The sequence below is a fragment of the Vidua chalybeata genome, chromosome Z, assembly GCF_026979565.1.
Source record: "Vidua chalybeata isolate OUT-0048 chromosome Z, bVidCha1 merged haplotype, whole genome shotgun sequence".
NCBI classification, from domain to species: Eukaryota; Metazoa; Chordata; class Aves; order Passeriformes; family Viduidae; genus Vidua; species Vidua chalybeata.
The window spans coordinates 26,248,157-26,269,320 of record NC_071570.1 but is presented as its reverse complement, the minus strand read 5'-3'; the positions used below and the strand labels follow the sequence as shown (position 1 = coordinate 26,269,320).

Here is a 21,164-nt window from a genome sequence, read left to right as displayed (position 1 = left end):
TGTTACATCAATCACTGCTTGCTTTAAACTAGTACATTGAGGCAAACAAAGGAGTTCTCTATTCCTTTACTAAATGGTTGTCTTTCTTTACATCCAGCTTGCATGCATACCACTTGTGCAGAGGCCCAAATCCTGTGAAACTATTTGGTTTACTTCTTTAGCTTTAATAAAAAGGTCTATAGTTTGAAAATTTTGTATCTCTAATTATAATGAAAGTAGAATAACATGTTTTACAGGGGCTAGAGATGGTCTTTGCTTCAGATTGAATAGTTTTTCTTGCTTTTAAATCAAAGGTTTGACTTTTGTCTGAAGTGTTAATTTGTAATGATATTAATACATTGAGTCTTATGGTTCACTATTACCATTTTTTACCCCTATGATTAGTTTGATTACCACCAGAAGGCCATTAAACATGTTGACCAACAAGACTGCATGTATGAGAAATCATATTGAAGTGTTCATGTATATTCACTTGTCCTTCAAAAATTAAGTCTGACATCCTGAATATGTCAATGTTGCCATAATGATATATTCCAGTAATGTGCACAATTACTTTAGATACTTACTAGGAAGGTGATAGTTTAGAGTAGAATTAGATAAGTATTTGCTTTTTAATCTCCAAAACAGTAGTTCAGATATGTTATTCATGCTGTTTCTTTCCTTCTGTGGTCCGTATGTGATGGTGAATATGGAGCTTCCTTCTGGGATCTCCTCTTCTGCAGGTTTTTTAAAAGCTCCAACCAATCTTTTTTTTCCAAATGAATGGAATTTATTTTTGTTTTTAACAGAGCCTGGAATTTTATTACCTGCAGACCTTACTACCAGCTCCATGAGCAGAACCAACACTTAAGGACTTGCCTAGTGGACAAAAATTCCAAGACCTTTTGCAATCAGTTTATTTCTGAAATCTGAACATACTGCAAGTGAAAAAGTATGCAACAACTATTGCACAACAGATAGGCTCATCACTGGTACTCCAGTAATTGAGTTAGTTTTCTAAGTTGTTTTTTCTTTGGGAAGAGGGGTAATAAAGTGAGGGGATAATAAAGTAAGGGAGTAATAAGTAATAGAAAGCAAGTTTGATTGCCAAGAAAGGAACTAGTACTTTGTCAAGTTGTGGGTGCAGAGATCATTCAGCATAAGGGGAACTCATATTTTCCAAGATATGCAGGTGTCCTCATTTTCACCTGTTTAATGCCTGTGATAACATTTCTGTATTCATATGGTAAACCTGAGTTGTAGAGCACCACTGTGACTGCAGAGCTGATCACTTACAAACACACCTGAGGTGGACCAGATCCTTATCAAAATGATGCCAATTGTGGTTAAGTATCAGGATCAAATGGACTAGAGTAAAGTTGCTCTTCTTGCCTGCTGCACAGATTGTACTACGTGAAAGTTACTATGGAGTGCCTCCTAATTCAGTTTCAAGTTAATGGACTCACTACAGAAAGTATGAATATCCCCACATGCAGTTCCAGCTTCCAAGTATTTTCCCTAAAACAAATTTTTGCCAGACTAACAAGTCACTCCACCTACTCTGGAGTTTCAGTTCTACTGAACAAGACAACAGAGAGTATGATGAGAATAGCAGACCTTTTCATTCTACCTGCTGTGGACTTTATTAAAAATTTATTAAAAATTGGCCTTTGTTCCCAGGCTGACAATTTGCTTTAGGAAGGCAAATTAGTATCTTGGTTCTTAATAAATGTGATTTTTTTTCCTACACTTCATGTGAATGAAGGGAATATTAGTATCAGTAAAAGGTCAAGTAGCAATTTGCAGCCCTGTTTTTAAGACTGAGAAGTGTAAACATGTGTTCTGATTGGAGCTGTTTCTTCAGTGTGTCTCTAGAAAGGCGTTGTTGTCTCTGCCAGCTGAGTGGGAGTTCAGATCACTTTCTTTTAAAGATCTGTCAGCTTTATAATAGGTTCTGAGTTGTTCTTAGGCCCTTTAAAGGGAAAAACTTGCCACTCAAAGTTCAGTTCAAGGCTGTATGGCATACAGGTTACAAATATTTTTGCAGACCATTCTTGTAGCCAACTAGGAACCCAGAGGTAAGAGTGAGCCTCTCAGGTGGGAGAGAATCTTTGGATCTTGACTGTGCCTCTGAAATTGGTGCAAGTTTGTCAGGTGGTGACCAGTGGCATAGACTAAATACAGTTTGTACAGACAATGTGCACAAGCAGGTTGTATAAATACTGCATTTCCTGGTGAAGCAGGAGTGTGTTTAGATTGCATTCCTGTGGATGCCTCGTTCTCTTCTTTCCTTGATATTTCCTTCATTCCTTTGCATCTAGCACGTAAAGCAAAAAGTATCAAAAGACAAAAGTAAATGTATAAAGCATAGCTTTTTCTTTAATAAATTAAGAGATGGGATAGAAAATATGTAAGGGCCTGAAGGTATGGGAAGTACATGCTGAGAGCATAGCAAGAATTCCTTTCTTAAAGCAGTGTGACCTAGAGCTAAATAATTGAATATTTAAATAGTCCACATTCTTATCTGGTTTGTATTGTACTGTCATTGTTTCACTGGAAAAAAAAGGGAAGAAACTTTTGTAGGAAACCTGCTGGTAACTGGCAGCAAAAGTTGACTTTTCTAGAAGCTGAAACATAAGTCTTGGTGGTGCTTTTTGTTCACTGAAGCTCAGAACCAGAGCACCGAAAAGCTGGATTGATAACTTTGCCTTGTCTAGAGAAGTCTATGCTTAGTTAAACTAAGACGAGTTAGGATTTCAATTCAGTGGATTTTGTTTATTCATGTTGTGCTTCTAGAGTTTTATTTGATTCAGTTACCTTTTTTCTTTCTGGTCTTAAGTGTATTGCATGTTGAGTACATAGTACACACAAAATTACTGCCTTGAATTAAAAGCAAAACATGTTTCAGTTCTGTATCATATTTAAAAAAAGATTAATTAATATTATTTTTGCTTTTTACTTGTTTTCATACTTGCTCAAATATGTTTTACATATTTTACTGCACACTAGGCTTCATATTTTTGTAAGATGTGCAAAAGCATCTTGGGGTTCAGACTGTTCATTTTGTGATTGTGCACTTCTTCAGCTAATTTTTGTGTTGGTCAATTAACTAATTTTGTTTGTAGTGCTTTTCCTTTGGAAAAAAAAAAAGGTATTTTTAATAGTTTAGGAAAATGCTGTGAATTGTGTGGACTTGCTTTCTGTGACAGGTTTTAGTAGTCATCTGTCTTTTGGGTGGGAAAAAGTTATTAAAGTGTTTCAAATATTTGAAACATTACACAGCAATGGATACCCTATGATTTTGCTTCTGTTTTTATTTGGGGCATTAGGACAAGGGTGGGGAACCAAAGAAACAGAATAACATATTAGATCTAAAATAAACATCATCTTCCTGTCCCAGTACCCATTTTCATGCAAATTGTATGGAATAAAAAATGAGATATTTACATAGCTTGATAAAAATACAGCAAATATTTGGCTGTAAAAAAAAAGGCACAGCTTCTAGCAAAATAAGTTTTAAATGAGCATTTTGTAATTATAGCATCTCTGTACCATCATAATCCTTTGAGTGTGGGCATTTCTAGTTTTTTTTTCTAGCTGTCAGCTGTGCAAGGATGCCTCTGAAACAGAGGAGGCATGCTTTGCTTGTGATTCTTTTCTTCACTGCTCTTCCAATATGACTTTTGATGTGCATTTGCTTTTTAGAGCTTGTCAGTTTTCCTCCCTAATCCCCTGCCTTTGTTGAGCTTTTAAAATGCTCTTCAGTGAATATCTTACAGTGTATTGCAGTTCCATTTGGAGATACTTGTAGTTCCTATCTGCTGAAATAAAGAACTGTTTTAGGTAGAAGTGATGAGGTTTGACAGTTTAAAGGCACAAAGGCAGGCTAGGAAGTACCCACAAAGGATGAAGTTGGAATTTGAATCAAGATTTTGGCTTTTGTTTCCGAAGGCCAGCATTATTTGTTTGTTCCTGACCTAACAGAGAACTCTCTCATTCAAATTCAGCTCCTGCAGAGGAATTGAAGTATTAACTCTTGTGACTTCCAATGCTGTACAATATCTCCCCAAAAACATGGAAGGAATGAGTTAAAAATTACTGTTTTTTTTCTTTTACAGGTGGAAGAGATGGTACAAAACCACATGACGTATTCCTTGCAAGATGTAGGAGGAGATGCCAATTGGCAACTAGTGGTAGAAGAAGGAGAAATGAAGGTAAATGTTTCGGGTTTGGTTAATTCATAAAAGATGATACACTGTGAAGACAGATACTTCCACTGTACATTTAGCATTGTTATCTTTTCTGCTGGACTCCATGATTTTAAGGGTCTTTGCCAATCTAAATCATTCTATGATTTTTGAAAATATTATCAATCAGCAAGTTATGCTGTTGTAACTTCTCTCTGGGAATAGCACGGTTCAGGTTGGGACTGGGGTCCATGAGAACTGTGGCTTCTAATCTATTTATTAATACAAAATTCTGTGTAACTCTTGCAATAGATTCATCTTTGCAAATTCCTTTCTCATTCTCTCCTACTTAAAGCTTGGTATCAAAATAATGTGTAAATTCTAGGTACAAAAATAACAAGAGTAACAAACTACGGTGTTGGCTGCTCCCCCATGATTATAAATCCATGTCAGTAGTAATAAATAAGCTAGCTTAATAATTTTTGGAGTAGAAACCTTAAAGTACTGGTATTTTAATGTGAATTGCCACATAAGAATGTCTTCAATGGATGTTACCAGAGAACACTTTCATGGCAAATTATTCGCATGATAAGCTTCTAGGTAAGTGGTTTGTTAGTTCAGGTTTTTTTAGACTGATTAAATTTAAACAATTAAAACATGAACAGTTTCAACAGATTCTGCTCTACATATCTTTCTTTGTGTTTGGCTATAGGTATACAGACGAGAAGTGGAAGAGAATGGAATAGTTCTAGATCCTTTGAAAGCAACCCATGCTGTTAAAGGGGTAACAGGGCATGAAGTTTGCCACTACTTCTGGAATGTTGATGTTCGTAATGACTGGGAAAGTAAGGCATTTGTTCTTCAGCTTTGAAGGTTTATCAACAAGAATAGTATTTATAGCATTGTCATATTTTCTGTGACTGTTCACTAATGTATTTCTTTTCCTTCCCCCCACCCCCCCTCCCTTTTTAGCAACAATTGAAAATTTCCATGTCGTGGAAAATTTAGCTGATAACGCAATCATCATTTACCAGACACATAAGGTAATAACACTTCATTTACATACCTTACTGAGACATCTGAAGCATGCATGTTCCAGTATTCTGAATACTTTACTGGTCTAACAACTTAAAATACTGTTATGGACAATATTCCAGAACAAGTTCTCTATTAAACTGCAACTTCCATCAATTTTTCAAACTCTTCTTGAGACCATAATTGGTTATGCATGTGTCTGATAGAGCTTGTAGTGGCAAGTGAGGCCTGCTTTTCATGTCATGATTATATCACTGCCAGCAAGGTCAGAGTCATCCAAAGCAAACAGAAAGAATAAATCACCAGTAACTACAAATAAGAAACCTACGCCACAGTATCATATGTTTGTTTGTTTGTTTTTTTTTTAAATGCAGGTTACTGTTCACCACATACCATCTCATAATGCAAGTCTTTTTAATTGTTGCTGCAACATTTTTTCTTGTACCTTAATTGTTTTTCCCCCAAAATGGTTTTGGTGTCAATTTATAAAAATGTTCATTTGATTACAACCCAACAACTGAAATGTAAAGATCTAAAAAATTTATAGGAATAAAATTTACCTTAGTCTTGTATGTTTCCAAATATTAGTATATTCAAATATTAAAACAAAGGTTTTTCTCTGACAATTTTACCAGTAGTGCAGTTACATTAAAACTTCTTTAATAGAGGACTCTCATTTGAGTAAGACAGTTGTGTCATCTGTAGTGTGTCATCTGTATTCTGGTAAAAGCCAGAACTTTTTTCTCCTACTGAATGTCAGGAAAATAAGTTCTGTATATTTTCTTATTTTGTCACACATTTCATTTCTGAAACTTTCTCTTGGATAGTATCAGTTTGCTATATCCGTCACTGAAGTAGTAGCTTTTTGAGGTAATTTTTAAATCCATCCCCCCTGTCTCTTCTCTGGAGACGTAAGTAACTACAGATGCATCCCTATACACCTAACCCTTAGTTCAGTTTGTAGCTTGCAAGTATTAACTAAAACACAAACCTGAGGTTCAGGGTACAGGAGGGTAACTGCTTATTCCTATTTTTTTAACTGAAAAATTCATTGCAGTTTAGTGCTCTGCATTTCAAAGGCCTTAAAGTTTTGCCTTTTTTTTTTTTTTCATATGAAGTGTAGCCAACCTGGAATTTCTGTTCCCTATTTACAACAGCTATGTTCTCTTTCAGTTTTCAGAATGAAATTACTATCTTGAAGATACTTTAACTTAATAATATAACTGATCTGGTTTGCCTTGCTTGGATTTTAATTTTAACTAAGGCTAGTAGTTAAACCTGGAAAAGCTTATGTTCAGGTATTTCTCTGCAGAGAGTGTGGCCAGCCTCTCAAAGGGATGTGCTGTATTTGTCTGCCATCAGAAAGATACCAGCATTCAGCGAAAATGATCCAGAAACATGGATTGTGTGCAATTTCTCTGTAGAACATGACAGTGCTCCTGTAAGTATTATTTTGATTCTGTGAAGTTCTGTAGTTTTTCTGTTATGTGGTAATGCATTTGCAGTGCTAGTGTGAGGGAGATGGAGGGTTTTTACAAAAATACCGTTGATTTAAACCAAGTGGTAACATGACTTGATAAAGGCATTCCTAGCCAAAAGCTTTCTTGTCTTATCTCTCATTTGCATGATCTAAGGTGTTACAGCAGAATGGAAGCAAAATTTCTGGAGATGTGAAAACTTTTTAAATAATTGAGGTCATTTTGTATGGAATCAAATCAGTATCTCTTCAGCATTGTCAAATATATAAGAGTAGGCTTGTATAATTATAGATAGGATTAAGTCTCCATTTTACACAGTTTTGCCTTGGTTCTACGAGATAATAGCAATGGTTGTTTTCCTTTGATTGCTATTCCATAGCATGCTTTCAAGGGAAAAGTTAACTGATATTTGCAAATGCTGATACATTATTCTTGAAATGTTTCTTTACTGAGTTGTCACAACAGTTGAAGTAATTAACTTATAATTTGTTTAACAAGCAGAAGGTTAAGATTCAGACATTTTAGATCTTTCCCTATCTACCATGTATTTTTAATTTTACTCACTTTCATGTTACATCCATGTAAGTGCTAGAAAGCAGACTTTCAGAAACACAGCTTCTAGAGTGTCTTAGACTTCATGATGAAAAGATGTTCATGCTCAAGTATGTTGAAACAAATTTAGTTTAAAGCTTACAATGTTTCATATTTTTGGCAGCTGAACAATCGCTGTGTCCGTGCCAAAATAAATATTGCAATGATTTGTCAGACTTTAGTAAGCCCACCAGAGGGCAACAAGGAAATAAGCAGGGACAACATTCTGTGCAAGATTACATATGTAGCTAATGGTAAGTATAAAATTTTTCAGTATGACATTGATGATTTTAATTTTGGGGAGTTGAATACTGGCACAAAAGAAAAAAAAAGGCTTGATGCCTTATATCTATATATAGCATCACCTTTGTGTTCATCATGATCAAAAGATCTCAGATTAAGGTACTACATGAACTGGTGAATGGGATCATTCATTATATGGTACTCTGGGAAGAATAAATGGAAGAGCTGTGTAGCTCAGTCCTAAGTATATAACCTTGGGGTGGAGGAAGGTGGGCAGAAATGTCTGTAACTGGAATGAGTTGGCATAGCTTTTAGTTTCAGTAATGGTATGTTGGGTCTTTTCATGTACCACTGTAATTTTTTTTCTCCCAGTTCATGTCATTAGGCTGAAAAGCTGCTGATACTAAAGATACAGCTCTTATCCCCTGATGTCAAGAAGGAGTAAATACATTTTGTATGAAGATGCTTGCAAGCTGTACAATTTAGTCTACATTTCTTAATTTTTTTTTTAGCTGATAGATCCTTGGTATTGACTGAAAGATTGTCAAAGCTAAATTGTATTGTTGCTGTACCCAGTATTTAGAAATGTATTGTAGTACTGGAGATACATGCTTACTATCTTCTCTCCCAGAGCCACAAAACACTTCAAGGGTAGCTTACTCTGTTTTTTATTTTTTTTTAAGTTTTTGAATTATTTAAAAAGTATATTTTCACTGCTAAATTCTGAACTGTGACTATATGGGAAGTGATAGCTTTTTCAGCAACATATTTTCCCTGTGAATGAAAATGTAATTTAAAATAATTTCAAATTTTGTTTAAATGCTTTATAATCATTTGCAGGGTGTTGCCTTTGTGGCAGTTCTGCAGGCAAATACAGAATTACTGAAAAGTTAAGACTGACTCTGCTTTCTTTGAAATAGGAAGTTGCTCAAGTCTCTTTCTCTTTGTTTCTTGGAAGCCCATAGAGAATATCCTCTTCTATTCAGGCATTTTCCCAAGACTTACCATACAGCATATTTAATGTTTTCTAAATAATGGCATCATAGATCTGGACTGAGCTTGATGGCAGGTACCACAATTAGAAAGTGCTAAACATAAGCCTAGGGACATAAAAACAATATGCTGATGGTTATTCTTTCTTGTTACTTCAGGAAGAGTTGCAGGAGTAATGAACTAAAATTTACTTTTTCAACATTTAGTGGAGTTGCTTTATTTCAATGTCCTTCTTCCTGTTTACTTCTAGTGAACCCGGGAGGATGGGCACCAGCATCAGTGTTACGGGCAGTGGCTAAACGAGAATATCCAAAGTTTTTAAAGCGTTTTACATCGTATGTGCAAGAGAAAACAGCAGGAAAGCCTATTCTATTCTAGTACTAGCAGGTATAAATACTTCTTAAATTCTTGATTCACCATTTTAAAGGCCAAATTGAAGTATGCAATCTAGGAGTGTCTTACATTATTAGCATGGTTTCAGTGCTTGCTTTAGCATGCAATATACTTTTTTAAAACCATCGTGTAATTCATGTGTACAGGCTACACAAGTTAGCCAGCATTAGTTTTCATAGACTTCTATTGGCTCATCTTGCAAGTTTTTGCATACATGTCCAATTTATATAGGAGTAAAACAGGATGAAGTACTGGTTTTTTTCACAGGCATTTTACACTTGTTCTGAAAAAATACATACTGAACTTACTCTAGAGCCTCATGAGGTTTTTATAATTTAAATTCTACTTAAAATTGCATATTTCATAGACTATGCATACATTTCAGTTTTCTTTTATATTAACAGAATAGTTTTGACCTAGGATGTTTTTTTAATGGAACTTCACTGAGAGACCAACATGAATTACTAGAGTATTTAGAAGACTGTGACTTAAGTTTTTAGTCTCTCTGATGAACCTAGGAAAGAAAAGGGATTTCCAGGTGCTTTCTGAAGTCGATGGATATATTCTTAATGGTATATGCTATTGGCTAATCTAAAGTTGTTTGAACAGTTAGGTGATGATACGACATTAGAAGAGGATTTCTTGATCACTTTAAGGATATCTAAGCCCCTTAGTGTTAAATAAGGCTTAACTCATTTTTGCTACTTTCAACACCTGCTATGTATTTCATTTTCTATAACTGTCATGTCAAGCCACAGAATTCTGTTTAGTTGTGCTAGTGCTATATAGCATCATTCAGTCACATCTGAAGATGAGTCTCTATTACTTTTTCTATGTGTGACATAGGTTACTTCTATTTTTGGGTTCTCTTTACTGTGTCAGACTCCAAAAGTCTTAGTTGTTTCATTCTTCTGTGACAGTTATCCTTGTAATGATACACAATTTTAAATGTGAATTGTTAGAGAAGTAGTGTAAGTAAAGCATTAAGAACATGGCATCACAAGCCAACAGTTAACACATAATCATAGTGGTCCTGATGATATTTAAGGTGTTTAACAAGTTCATTTTGCTAGCAGTATACAAACTATTCAGTGCTGTATTTTTTTTTTTTTTTTGCTTACCTGCAGCAATCAGAACAAGACTGGGTGAGCATTCCACACTGGAGAAGTGACCATGCATAGAGCACTCCACGCTGGAACGAAGGATCTACAGTCTTTTTATGGCCCAGGTTCTAGGCTTTATATACTGAAGTGAAGAAGTGTTGCAACACCATGGGGCTGAATATTTAACAATAGCTCTCTCCTGCTAACTTTCTTGCTGAGTCAGTGTGTAATTATAAATACATGTATTGATAACATGTATATGGCTCTGTTTTTATTTACTTGCTTTAGAAGAAGAAAAGCGCATACAACTTTGAATCACCAACATGGGCTACTGTGTTAATTTTAAACAAGTTGTAGAATTTCATTGTCAACCTTCCTAAGATACTTGTGCAGTTTTTGTGCATGTGTAAAAAGCACAAGAGACAAATGCACATATAGCATACTGTATGTGCTTTATATGCACAAAAATGTGTGTGGTATGTTGGGGGTGTTGAAACGAGTGGCTTCAGTAAAACCTAGGTAACTTGTTGGCAGGTTTTGTTTTGCTTTGTATAATCACAGTTCATTGCTGCTGGTTTCTATAATGAATCATCTTGTTACATAAAATGCCAGTTAATATCTGAGGGCTGTCAATATCCTTATGACTTTGCCTTTTCTATTGTCTTACTCTTATGACGATCTTTAGTTCTGAAGGAGTAAGAGTGTGAAAAGCTTTATTTTTCCAGATATCTTTATATTTCTATTGTATTTTTTAGTTATGTAATATGTGCTGCAGAATTTTTGTCTTTAAACATGATCCAGAAATACCTAGAAAGATTCTGTATGAGAGGGCAAGAGACTGCCTAAAACCTAGGAGACATCGGTCCATGCTTTCTGTGGACTGCCTTCTTGGATGATATCTGGAGCTTTCCCAAAGCTGTGAGAAGGTACACTATAATATTTATTGAAAAAATTTGGATTACATAAAACAACATTCCCAGTCTAGATTGAGGATGAGTACATTATTTTCAGATCCTCCATGTGTTTTCCTCATCTCAGTAAAGCTGTGCTATGAGGTTCACATAGAAAATTATTTGCCTCTTGATCAAAAACCCATCAGAGCTATAAGAATGCATAGTTCTTACTGGAAAGTTTTCTTTAGCTGCTGTGAAAATTTAATGTCAGATGTTTGCCTGCCTTTGATTCTGGAGATACTTGTTAGGAGAGGAATGTGTTGGGCTAGTACTGACTGTGAGGTCTTTTATCCATGTCCTATAGTTGGAAACTCTTCAGAGACTGCTTGGTGTTTCACTAAACTCTGTATCTTGAGGAAAAAAGTTGCAGATATATTTTCTTTAAAAAAGAAAGCTGAAAGTCAAATTTATTTGATAAAGTGTGCTAGATGCCTGAAAAGAGATATAATACAGTAACTTAGTGAAGATTTGGTAAATGAGTAAATGTGATCTGCACAGTGTTGAAAAACTTCTCTGTTCATCTGCTCTGTAGAGATGAAACCGTACCTAACACATGATTGCACACGCATGCAGATTTCATGCTCCATAAATCTTTCCTTTTTATTTGCCTTTCTCTAACGGTGTGCATGGAATATGCCTTATTACAGACTTATTCTATTGATTTGAATATGTAGAAAAGTGCCTATATGGTAATGTTAGTAAGGCAAATAAGATGAAAATTTGTACATCTTTACTATATCAACAGTGAGCATTTTATATACCAACATTAAAAAACAAAATCTTATACCTCAAATGTACTTCATCTTTTTACAATCAACCAAGCAGTGGTACATTCCACCATAGCCACTGATTGGAACTTAACAAAAAAGTCCAAAATATAAAGAGTTTAACTCCTTATTTGCTGTTTCTGGTAATTGTTGGAACACGGGCAAGTTTATTAATTTAATAGGATAGCTTTATTTTACAAAGGTATGGAAAGTTTACAAAACAGTATATAAACTTACATCATTAGTTGCATTTGCACTAAATGTGATGTACTTTTGCGACTTATTCTGTAAATAAAATGACACTACAGATACTATTTGTAAAGAGTATGTTTTACTTTTAGATAAAGGCACTGGTACTTCACTGTAGCTAGCCCTGCCCAATCAGATTTGTAAGAGGCTTTTTAAAGACTATGGAAGGAGTTACATGACTGAGAAATCATTATTAATGGACCTCTGAAAAAGTAACCTCAAAAGGCAGTAGGCCTCTCATATTGTCCTTGTGTGAGTAGCCATTAGATCCTTTCTTCTGGAAGGGGTGTTGCTTTTATGGTTTTACACAATTTACCTTGTCTCTTGAGCCCATCCCTCTTGTCAGTCACTGCCAGATCTGTGTGCTCTGAGTTAATTTCCTCCTGTTAACAGATCAGGAGTGTTAACACAGCTGTGGTGGTCTTTGCAGAAGCAGCTGCTGACTCTAGAATGGTTGTTTTGTAAGCTGAACTAGTTGAAAAGGCTGAAAATGCAGCAATCATCAGATACTGTTCTCTGGATATCTATATCTGTTTGGAGAATTTGGATGTCGCCAAACTAGATCTGAAGGACATGACTTGATAGAGCTTGTACTGGGAGTGAAGATGAGATGGTCATTGTTACTCTGAGAACCTGAAAATCTTTGACAAATTTATCTGTGAAAAATGTGATGCACTTTGAAAAAACCTTACCTTTTACTTAATTGGGCTGAGCTGGCTTATCTGAAGTTGTGCAAATTCTCTTTAATCAGATTGTCCACCTGTATTTTTGTCAAGTTGTACAGATAATGCTGTATTTGAATTGCCGCTGTTCATTTACAGACTTAAAACATGAATCATATTTTTGAGTACCTTGAGTGTGTAGAGTTGTAACTGTTCTATAATAGCTTTATGATCCTTATGATAAGTTTTAAAAATTAAAATAAGTTGGCTCTTACATGTTACAATCACAAATTTAAAACCAGTATTTAAAATTTAAAAGTATTAAAAATTATGAAGAAAAATTTGGGCTTCTTGTTGTCTTTAACTTTCCAATGTTTGGAGAAATCCTACCTTTTAACCAACTTTTAAATAATGAATGAAGTATCATACAATATTCTAGTGCATGGAAAACATTTAGCAGGAAAGCAGTTTACTTGTATTACTGAGATCACTTCCAGAGTATGCCAGCTCTTCATTTGTACGGAATAAGAAGATTCTGGGAGCTTCCATGGGAAGAACAGCAACCCAGGACTAAGATGTGCCAGAGCATATGGCTTTTCCAAGGTAAGAATAATTTTTAGTAACTGGGATAAGCTTCCATGAGCAACTTCTTAATAGCAGAAATAGGTGGTGCCTAATAGATCAATCCTACCTTTATTTGTTATACGGTGATTTCTGTTTCTTTTTATAGCAATCAGGAAAATTGTAGAAACCTTACAGCTGTGTGGGACTGGAGGATCAGTTTGAAGTAACAGAAGGCATTACTTGAACAGAAACAAAACTTCAGCTCAGCTGTTTCAGGCCTCTTGTAATATATTGCAAAAAATAAAGAGTCCTAAAGTAATCTCTGACCTTGGAGAAGGCAGCTATTTTACCTTGCAAAAAGAAATCCCCCTACCCCCCCCCAACAAAAAAAAAGTCACATTCCACATTCATGGTACCATAACTTATGTGCATAATTTAAAAATTACATACTTTCCAGTAAAGAGAGGTTGAGCATTTCTGTGTAACTACAATATCATTTGACCCTGGATGATAAATAATAATTAGGGCTATGACACACAATTTACTGGTGTGTATTACTAACACTAATTATCTTCTGTCTCCACCTTTGACAAAGTTTTATAGGAGGAGAGAAATACATTTTGTTAGAAGAAAGGTAGAAGAAAGGAACACACTTTGAGCATTAGCAACCTGAAAGTGTCCTCAGCTGTAGCACACCTGCCTCTTCTATGCATGGACTACAGCCAGCATAAGGAAGTCTGGTACTGAGGATTGCTGCAGTTTTCAGGGTATAAACTCATTCTCCTTAAAAATAATTTTTTATTATTATTTATTAATTTGGATCAGTCAATAGTTAGACCTATTGTCATTCACAAGACTTCCTAAACTTCTGTGTGCCAAGAGATAAGCCACAGATTGTACAAGTCTGTAGCCAGTGATTTTTAACCAGTGCTAAGAGTGGCAAAATATGGCAACAGCCCTGACAATTTCCATTTGCTGGGATAAGACTGCCACTCAACTGTGGAGCAGCCTGGCACATGCAGCACCTAGGAAGTTACGCCCTGTATATGAAGGAATTCCAGCTCAGAGGCCGAGGATAGTGTGCTGTCTTGGTGAGGGCGAGTCATGCACCAAGTATGAACAGAATTGCAGGTGTGTTTGAACCCTCCAGAAAATACTTGTAGTCAAGGTAATGAGCAGTCATGCTGGTGATGCCTCACTGCTGCCCTGCTGGAAATCACTGCTCTGTCTTCAGCCTGAGGGTGCTCAAGCACCACCCCAGTATTCAAGGCTTCCCCACGCCCCAGAGACTGGAGCCTGCAGCACTGATCCAGTTGAAAATGTAGCTGTTTAAAACCTTTCAAAGCGGTTTCTGAGAGTGGCCCCTGCTTTCAGTTGTTTCATAAAGCACTTGGGGTGGCAATGTTTCTGACAGAGGTTGGAACACTTTAGCAGTGGGTAAAATGGTTGTCCTCTGTAAAGAACCTGAGAAATTTAAATTAGCTCCTTTATATTTCCTGACCTTTATTTGACTGAACTGTATTTGAAAACTCTAAAACTTAATTCAAATAACACTAAATTATCACGGCAATACTAGGGTAACCAACCATCCTGCTTTCAAGAGAGGTGCTAAGCAAAATCATCAGTAATTGAACTAGCAGCTGCTAATTTGCTTGTAATACATTTTAATGAAAAATAGTGAATAATTTTTTTAATAAAAAGCACTTAACATTTCAATATTTAATATAGCTGTCAGCTATGTGAAATCCAGTAATAAAAAGTACCTGGTAATTTACTTTCTTATTAACTAAGACTATCCTAACCAATTCCAGTGAAAATAATGGAACACCATTAAAAGATGGGAAAACCACTTGCAAATGTTAATATTACTAGATTTTCTTCTAACTTTGGTTACATCAGAAGAAACAGTTTCCCTAACAAGTACCTGTTTCTGTCACATAAGCTTTGGTCAAGAGGTGTACAGTTAGCTGCTCTTTTATATAGCAGTTTCTGTGTTGATGCTTGTGTGAGACAGCACCTCCTGCATTAAAGGGTATTAACTTCATCTATTACTGAAAAGAAAAGTTTTGGATGACTAGGTAGGATACACAATTGTGCTTTAAAAATCTTAAGATGGCAGTGGGATCTGGGTACACAGAGGAATGAATTCCAGGAAGTCTGACATTTTTAGAGTGTTAGACAATAGGCTTTTTAAGTTATGTCCCATGCAAGAGAAAGAACACTATGGGTATTAACGTTTACTGATTTTTTTAACAGTGCTAATTTAAAGTGTCCACTTTTGTTCATAAGTGAAAGAAAAAAACCACTCAGGAATTGCAACTGCCAAAACTGATATATATAGTACTTTATTCCCTTCTCCCTGTTTTGATTTGCCCACAAAAAGCTTTTTAGAAAAACATCCTTTTCTAAAACACAAAAACAGTGCCTTAATGACCCAGATTTTCAATCACATTAGTCTTTTGGGGTCAATTTTCTCCAGGTGTACTAGAGGCTTCAGCTGCTCAGCAAAGTTCCTCATGTCATCAGAAACAATGTCTTGCCCTGCTGGCGCAACTACATTGAGCTCCACCAAGTAGGAGAGGGAGAGCGGCTCAATGCTCTCCGTGTTTCCTGGCATCAGTATGCGGAAGATCTTGTACACCACGATCTTCATGATGCCCTTGCGGAATACGTGCCCTTTGGCCACGAACTCGTGGTCCATGCGGAAGCCCATCTCCACCAGGAAGTCCGTCAGGTTCTCGGACGTGGCGATGTCCACGCAGTTGCGCACCAGCGCGTGGCGGTTCTTGTCGCCTATTTCGGGCTGTCCCAGATAGCGCAGGTGCCAGGGCATCCCGCTCTTGTCCATGGAGCGCCGGGCGCGCAGCACGAAGGGGCTGGCCTGCTGCCCCTTCAGCAGGAACACCATCTCGTGGTCCAGGAAGGTCTCGGGCTCCATGTTGTCGCACAGCCCGCGCAGGCGGTGCAGGAGGCTCTCCAGGCTCTGGTCCAGCACGCTCCCTGCGGAGACAGCGCCACGACCATCGCCTCCCCCACAGGCCGAGCTGGGCTCCCTCCGCAGCGCACCCTCCCCAGCGCCCTCCGGCCCGCCCGCGCACGGCGCCAGCCCCCCCCGCCGCTGCCCGCGGCTGTCCGCGCTGCTCGGTCCCGCGGCCGCCTACCTTGGAGCAGGTATTCCATCATGTTGATGGTGCCGCCCGTGACGGGCATCATGGTCACCGGCGGCGCCTCCATCGCGCGCTCCGCACCGGCCCCGCGGCCTCGGTGGCAGCGGCGAGCAAAGCGGCAGCAGCGCCCCCTGGCGGCTCGGCGGGGCCGTGGGAGGCTGCGGATGCGGCTCAGGGCGGGGCGGGGCCGGCACTGGGGCGGGGTCTGGGGCGCCCCGCTCCCCTCACACGCCCTAGGCGGGTTTCGGAGGCGGAGCACGGCTTCTTCGACCTCCGCTTGGCGTAGCAGGCAAGTTCCTTATGCTAAGGGTGGTCTCGCACTGGAACAGGCTTCCAGGGAGGTTGTGGAGTGCCCCTCTCTGAAGCCATTCAAAACCCACGTGGATGTGTTCCTGTGTCACCTGCTCCGGGTGACCCTGCCTCAGCAGGGGTGTTGGACTGGATGATCTCCAAAAGTCCCTTCCAGCCTTAACGATTCTGTGATGCCGTGTTTCTATCTTTTATTCTAGTTTGCTCAAAGCCGGGAATCAGGAGGTAACCCACGAAAGGCTGGCTGATCATCAAACCTCTACACTATTTATACCTTTTAACAAATCAAGGCATCAGCATTTGTTGGCTGTAAGTTGTACAACTTTTCAACTATTTAGTACTCAAACCCTATTTTCTAGTTGTATCTCTTGCTTCTCCAAGAGAAGAGCCCTTTTAGTCTGCAGACATGGTTCTTCCCTCCCTTTGGGTCAGGGTTTGGTGGTCAATGAGACAGTGGTCACGGTCATCAACTGCTGGAATTACCTTCCCTCAGTTACCGCCCAGTCTTGCTGACTTCATTCCTGGCAGCTCTCATCCAGAGAGTCCATTCATCTTGGGATTGTCTTCTCTTTTCATCAAAACAAAAGATGAGCCAAGTATGCAACATTCACAGTGCAATTGCTTAAGCATAACTGTTCAGCTACAGCTTCTAATTAACAACTGAAAAAAAAAATTGCAAAGTTTGGTTCAAATCTTGAGACCTCAAATCTTGAGGGACCCAAATCTCAAAGGGCTTGCTGCCAGCCTCACCTCAGCGCAGGGGGCACAGTGGAGGGCAGTGGGAGGCCAGCAGGCAGGACCAGCCATCAGGGGTCATTGTGGCTGCACCCACATCATTCCCCAGGGAGAGGTGGCACATACAATTAATTCTGTGGAAAATCTCCACCAAAAATGGTCCAATCTGTCTCACAGCAACAGCAAAGCGGCTGATGCTCTGGGGTGTTGTGGGCCAGGCTTCAGCTCCTGCAGCAGAAGGCAGAAATCTCATCTGGGCCTGGTAGGATGTGCACCATTTCTAGGCAGAAAAGCCTCTGTTTTCAAAAAGTGATGGAAATGCCCAATATGTACCAGCTGAATTTGCTCCTGTCAATACCCAAAATAGAGTTATAAATGTGGCATTACTCTTAGCAGTTTTTTGTGTAACAAACCTTTGTGCCACACAGCATGTGAACAGTATGTCCATTTTTCCTTTATCAGTATCTACATAGTGGTGGTATCCCCTGAGACCCCCCATAAAAATTATATAAATACTGGTACAAGCCAAAGACCTGCAAATGAGAAATGGCATAATCGTGCCCTCCCAGGGCAGTAATGGTTTGTATAACCCCTGATGTACTAGAGGTAGTTTGGTGACCTGAGGGGTGAAATGCAATCCATGAGGGGAATATATATATTGCCATAGGAGGGAACCACGCCCTAGGGAGCTGCCACAGTGGAGACACATTGTACATACTCCCCAGATTGTAGATAAGAGGCCTGTGTTGAAATAAAATAAGAAATTAGTCAACAAAAGGTTTGAGTAATGGTTTTAAAAGCATTCCTAAGCTTCAAGGAGCAAAAAAATAGGTTTTCTCTTATATATGGATCAGCTTTAGTTAGTGTGGTCATCATACAGTTAGCATGGAAAAATATTGAGAAACATAGCTAAGAAGAGTAAAAGTTAGTAAAAGAGTAAAAGTTAGTTAAAGCACTTAAAAGTGTTTTAAGCATTTCAAGAGGGGTAATTTCTGAGGTTCACTTCTCTCTGTGATGATACCAATTTTCTTTTCTGTCTAGCTGAGGTGCATAATAGTGGTACTACAGATGCCTCATGAAACCTAAGGGGATGTCAATTTTCTGTCTCGAAGTAAAAATTCTTTCAAATTCCACAGCTGTAGCTACTCAGAGTAGTTTTGCACCACAGTCTGACAAGCTATGCAGTAGTGCAATCTGAAAATAAATGTTGTCCCAAAGTGGTCATTCCCCTGTAGTTCTAGAAAAAATAGGTGATCAAATGTGGCCCCACAGCCACAGCATCTCCAAGTACCTTCACTGGCAGAGTAAAAGACAGCATAGTCCTGCAGCTGCTGAGCTGCTTGTCACTGTGGGCTTGGGATATCTGTGGTACACCTACATACCTTAAAGGTATCCTAAAGAAACTTTTTCTGCAGGTGTTGAAGATAGGATGCAGCAGATGCCACAACAGGTTGTCAGACAGATGGAGGAGATGGAGAGAAACAAAGATAGAAATGAAGGGTAAACATGTTATTCCCAGCCCCCCAACCACATTCTGTTCAGTGCCTTTGAAAATCCATCTTACTCACCTGTCTTTGTCAGGGAAATGGGACGTCCATGTGGGACCAGACTTTTATCTCAGCTCTGTGTCACGTGTCAAGTGCTCAGAGCAGAGCTCTGCAGGAAAACCTCAGGTGAAATGAGTGATCCAGCCATGATCACATTTAAATTATACCAGCAGAAGGGAGGGTCAGCTAGACATAAACTGGATGAAAGGTTACTAAAACTCAGAATTTTTTCTTACTCATGTCACAGACTTGAGGTCCAAATCCAATTTTGTTACATCTATCAATCAAAAATGCTTTCAGATTAAGTATACAGCACTCTGCATTCACTCATAGTAAATTAACAGCAAAAAATCTTCCACCCCACAAACCTGTGTGTTAGCTTCTTGAAATTAATGCAACGAATCACACAATTATGTAGGCTGGAAAACATCTCAAAGTCATCAAGTCCAATATATGACTGAACATTACCTTGTCAATGGCAGTGAGTGCTGCATCCATTTTTTTCCTTAAACGCCTCCATTGATGATGACTCTACCACCTTCCTGGGCAGCCCATTCCAATGCTTGACAACCTTTTCAGTGAAGAAATTCTTCCCAATGTCCAGCCTGAATCTCCCCAGGTGCAGGTTGAGGCCATTTCCTCTTGTCCTGTCACGTGTTGCCTGTCAGAAGAGACTGATCTGTACTTTTCTACAAACACCTTTCAGGCAGTTGTAGAGAGTGATAAAGTCTCCCCCGAGCCTGCAAACTAACTTTAAAGCCCTTGTTTAAGATGCAAGTGCTTAACAAAATCAAATCTAAATTTCACTTGGGGTCTCATGGGACTAATATCTCATACAACATGAGTAAATACATTTTAAAGGGGCTCACAAACTTCTTTCAACTTCTACTCCCAGAAATTAAAAGGAGCAAAAAGGAGCAAAAGCTCCTGAAACCTTAGAGTTTTCAACTTGCTCTGCTTTGGCAGACTTGAAACTTTCAAAAAGGCTCATTTGTCAATGACATTTTCTGGGGTTTAGAGGATAGTCATGGTATTAAGTACCTTAATTAGTATATAAAGTCATTACTTTGTATTCCTCTCTTTGCTCACCTTGTGGAAGAGGAAATTTTTTTCTTGAATGAAATAACTAGACTTGTGGTGGGATAGCCTTGGCAGAGAGTGAAATGCCCACCACCTATTCAGCAGGATTAGAGAGAAAAGTAGAATGAGAAAGCTCATGGATCAAGGGAAAGACAGGAAGATTGCTCCCTGGTTTATATCACAGCAGAACATTCTTGACATGTGGAAAATCCATTTGTTGCTGATTTAAAATAATGGGAAGTTAATGGGAGACAGAAGGACAAACAGTAAAATAAGTTTTCTTGCCCCTTTTCCCGAGCTCATCTTCATTCCTTCCCTGTAGGCTCCTCCACCTAGAATCATAAAATCATTAAGGTTGGAAAAGACCTCAAACCTTATCAAGTCCAATGGTTAACCTAACCCTTCCAGGTCCACCAGTATACCATGTCCTTGATTGCCACATCTACACCTTTTTTAACATTGCCAGGGTCGGTGATACCAGAACTTGCCAGAGCAGGGCAGTCTGTTCCAATGCTTGTCTGCCCTGTCAGTGAAGAACTTCCTCCTAATATCCAGTCTAGTCCTCCCCTGCTGCAGCTTGAGACTCTTTCCTCTTCTGCTTGTGCTTGTTACCTGGGAGAAAAGACCAACCTCACCTGGCTACAGCCTCCTTCCAGGCAGTTGTAGAGAGCCATGACATCGTCCTTGAGCCTCCTTTTTTTCCAGACTAGACACCCCAGCTCCCTCAGCCACTCCTCACAGGAGTTGTGCTCCAGACCCTTCATCAGCTCCATTGCTCTTCTCTGTACTTACTCCAGTATCTCAATGTCTTTCTCATAGCGAGGGACAATCACTCTGCTCAGATATATAGTAAGCAATTTACATCATTATTTCCTTACATAATTTGCATTTTGAAAAGTTATTGAGAGAATTTCAAGGTTGGAATTACTCATTAAGTGATTCTGTGTGTTAACAGATAGTTCAGGGGCTGAGTTGTATGTCAGTACTTGAGGGACCATCATAACTAAAGGGATTACATTAAGTTACAGCGCAGAGAGAGAAATCCATAATAAACATCCGGTAATTGATGACTTACCATAAGACTCAGTGTATTGCACATTATTATTTATTCCTCCCCACCTCACAAAGC

General features: G+C 38.6%; 2 protein-coding genes across 3 annotated transcripts in view; one reads left to right on the top strand and one right to left on the bottom strand.

Moving 5' to 3' along the window:
* The window catches only part of CERT1 (ceramide transporter 1), a 79,234-nt gene extending 68,978 nt beyond the window's left edge, over positions 1-10,256 (top strand). For both annotated transcript variants that reach the window (XM_053932207.1, XM_053932206.1), the window contains 7 exons: positions 4,098-4,193; positions 4,879-5,011; positions 5,139-5,209; positions 6,514-6,642; positions 7,395-7,524; positions 8,757-8,893; positions 10,027-10,256. In XM_053932207.1, coding sequence (XP_053788182.1) covers positions 4,098-4,193; positions 4,879-5,011; positions 5,139-5,209; positions 6,514-6,642; positions 7,395-7,524; positions 8,757-8,884 — 687 coding nt within the window. In that variant the 3' untranslated portion in view covers positions 8,885-8,893; positions 10,027-10,256. The remainder of the gene's footprint in view (positions 1-4,097; positions 4,194-4,878; positions 5,012-5,138; positions 5,210-6,513; positions 6,643-7,394; positions 7,525-8,756; positions 8,894-10,026) is intronic.
* Positions 10,257-15,526: 5,270 nt separating this feature from the next.
* On the bottom strand, positions 15,527-16,492 carry MED18 (mediator complex subunit 18). Its single transcript, XM_053931876.1, has 2 exons — positions 16,359-16,492; positions 15,527-16,197 (listed from the first exon to the last, which is right to left on the bottom strand). The coding sequence occupies exons 1-2, from the start codon at positions 16,429-16,431 to the stop codon at positions 15,644-15,646; spliced, it is 627 nt and encodes a 208-aa protein (XP_053787851.1). The 5' UTR covers positions 16,432-16,492; the 3' UTR covers positions 15,527-15,643.
* Positions 16,493-21,164: the final 4,672 nt, after the last annotated feature.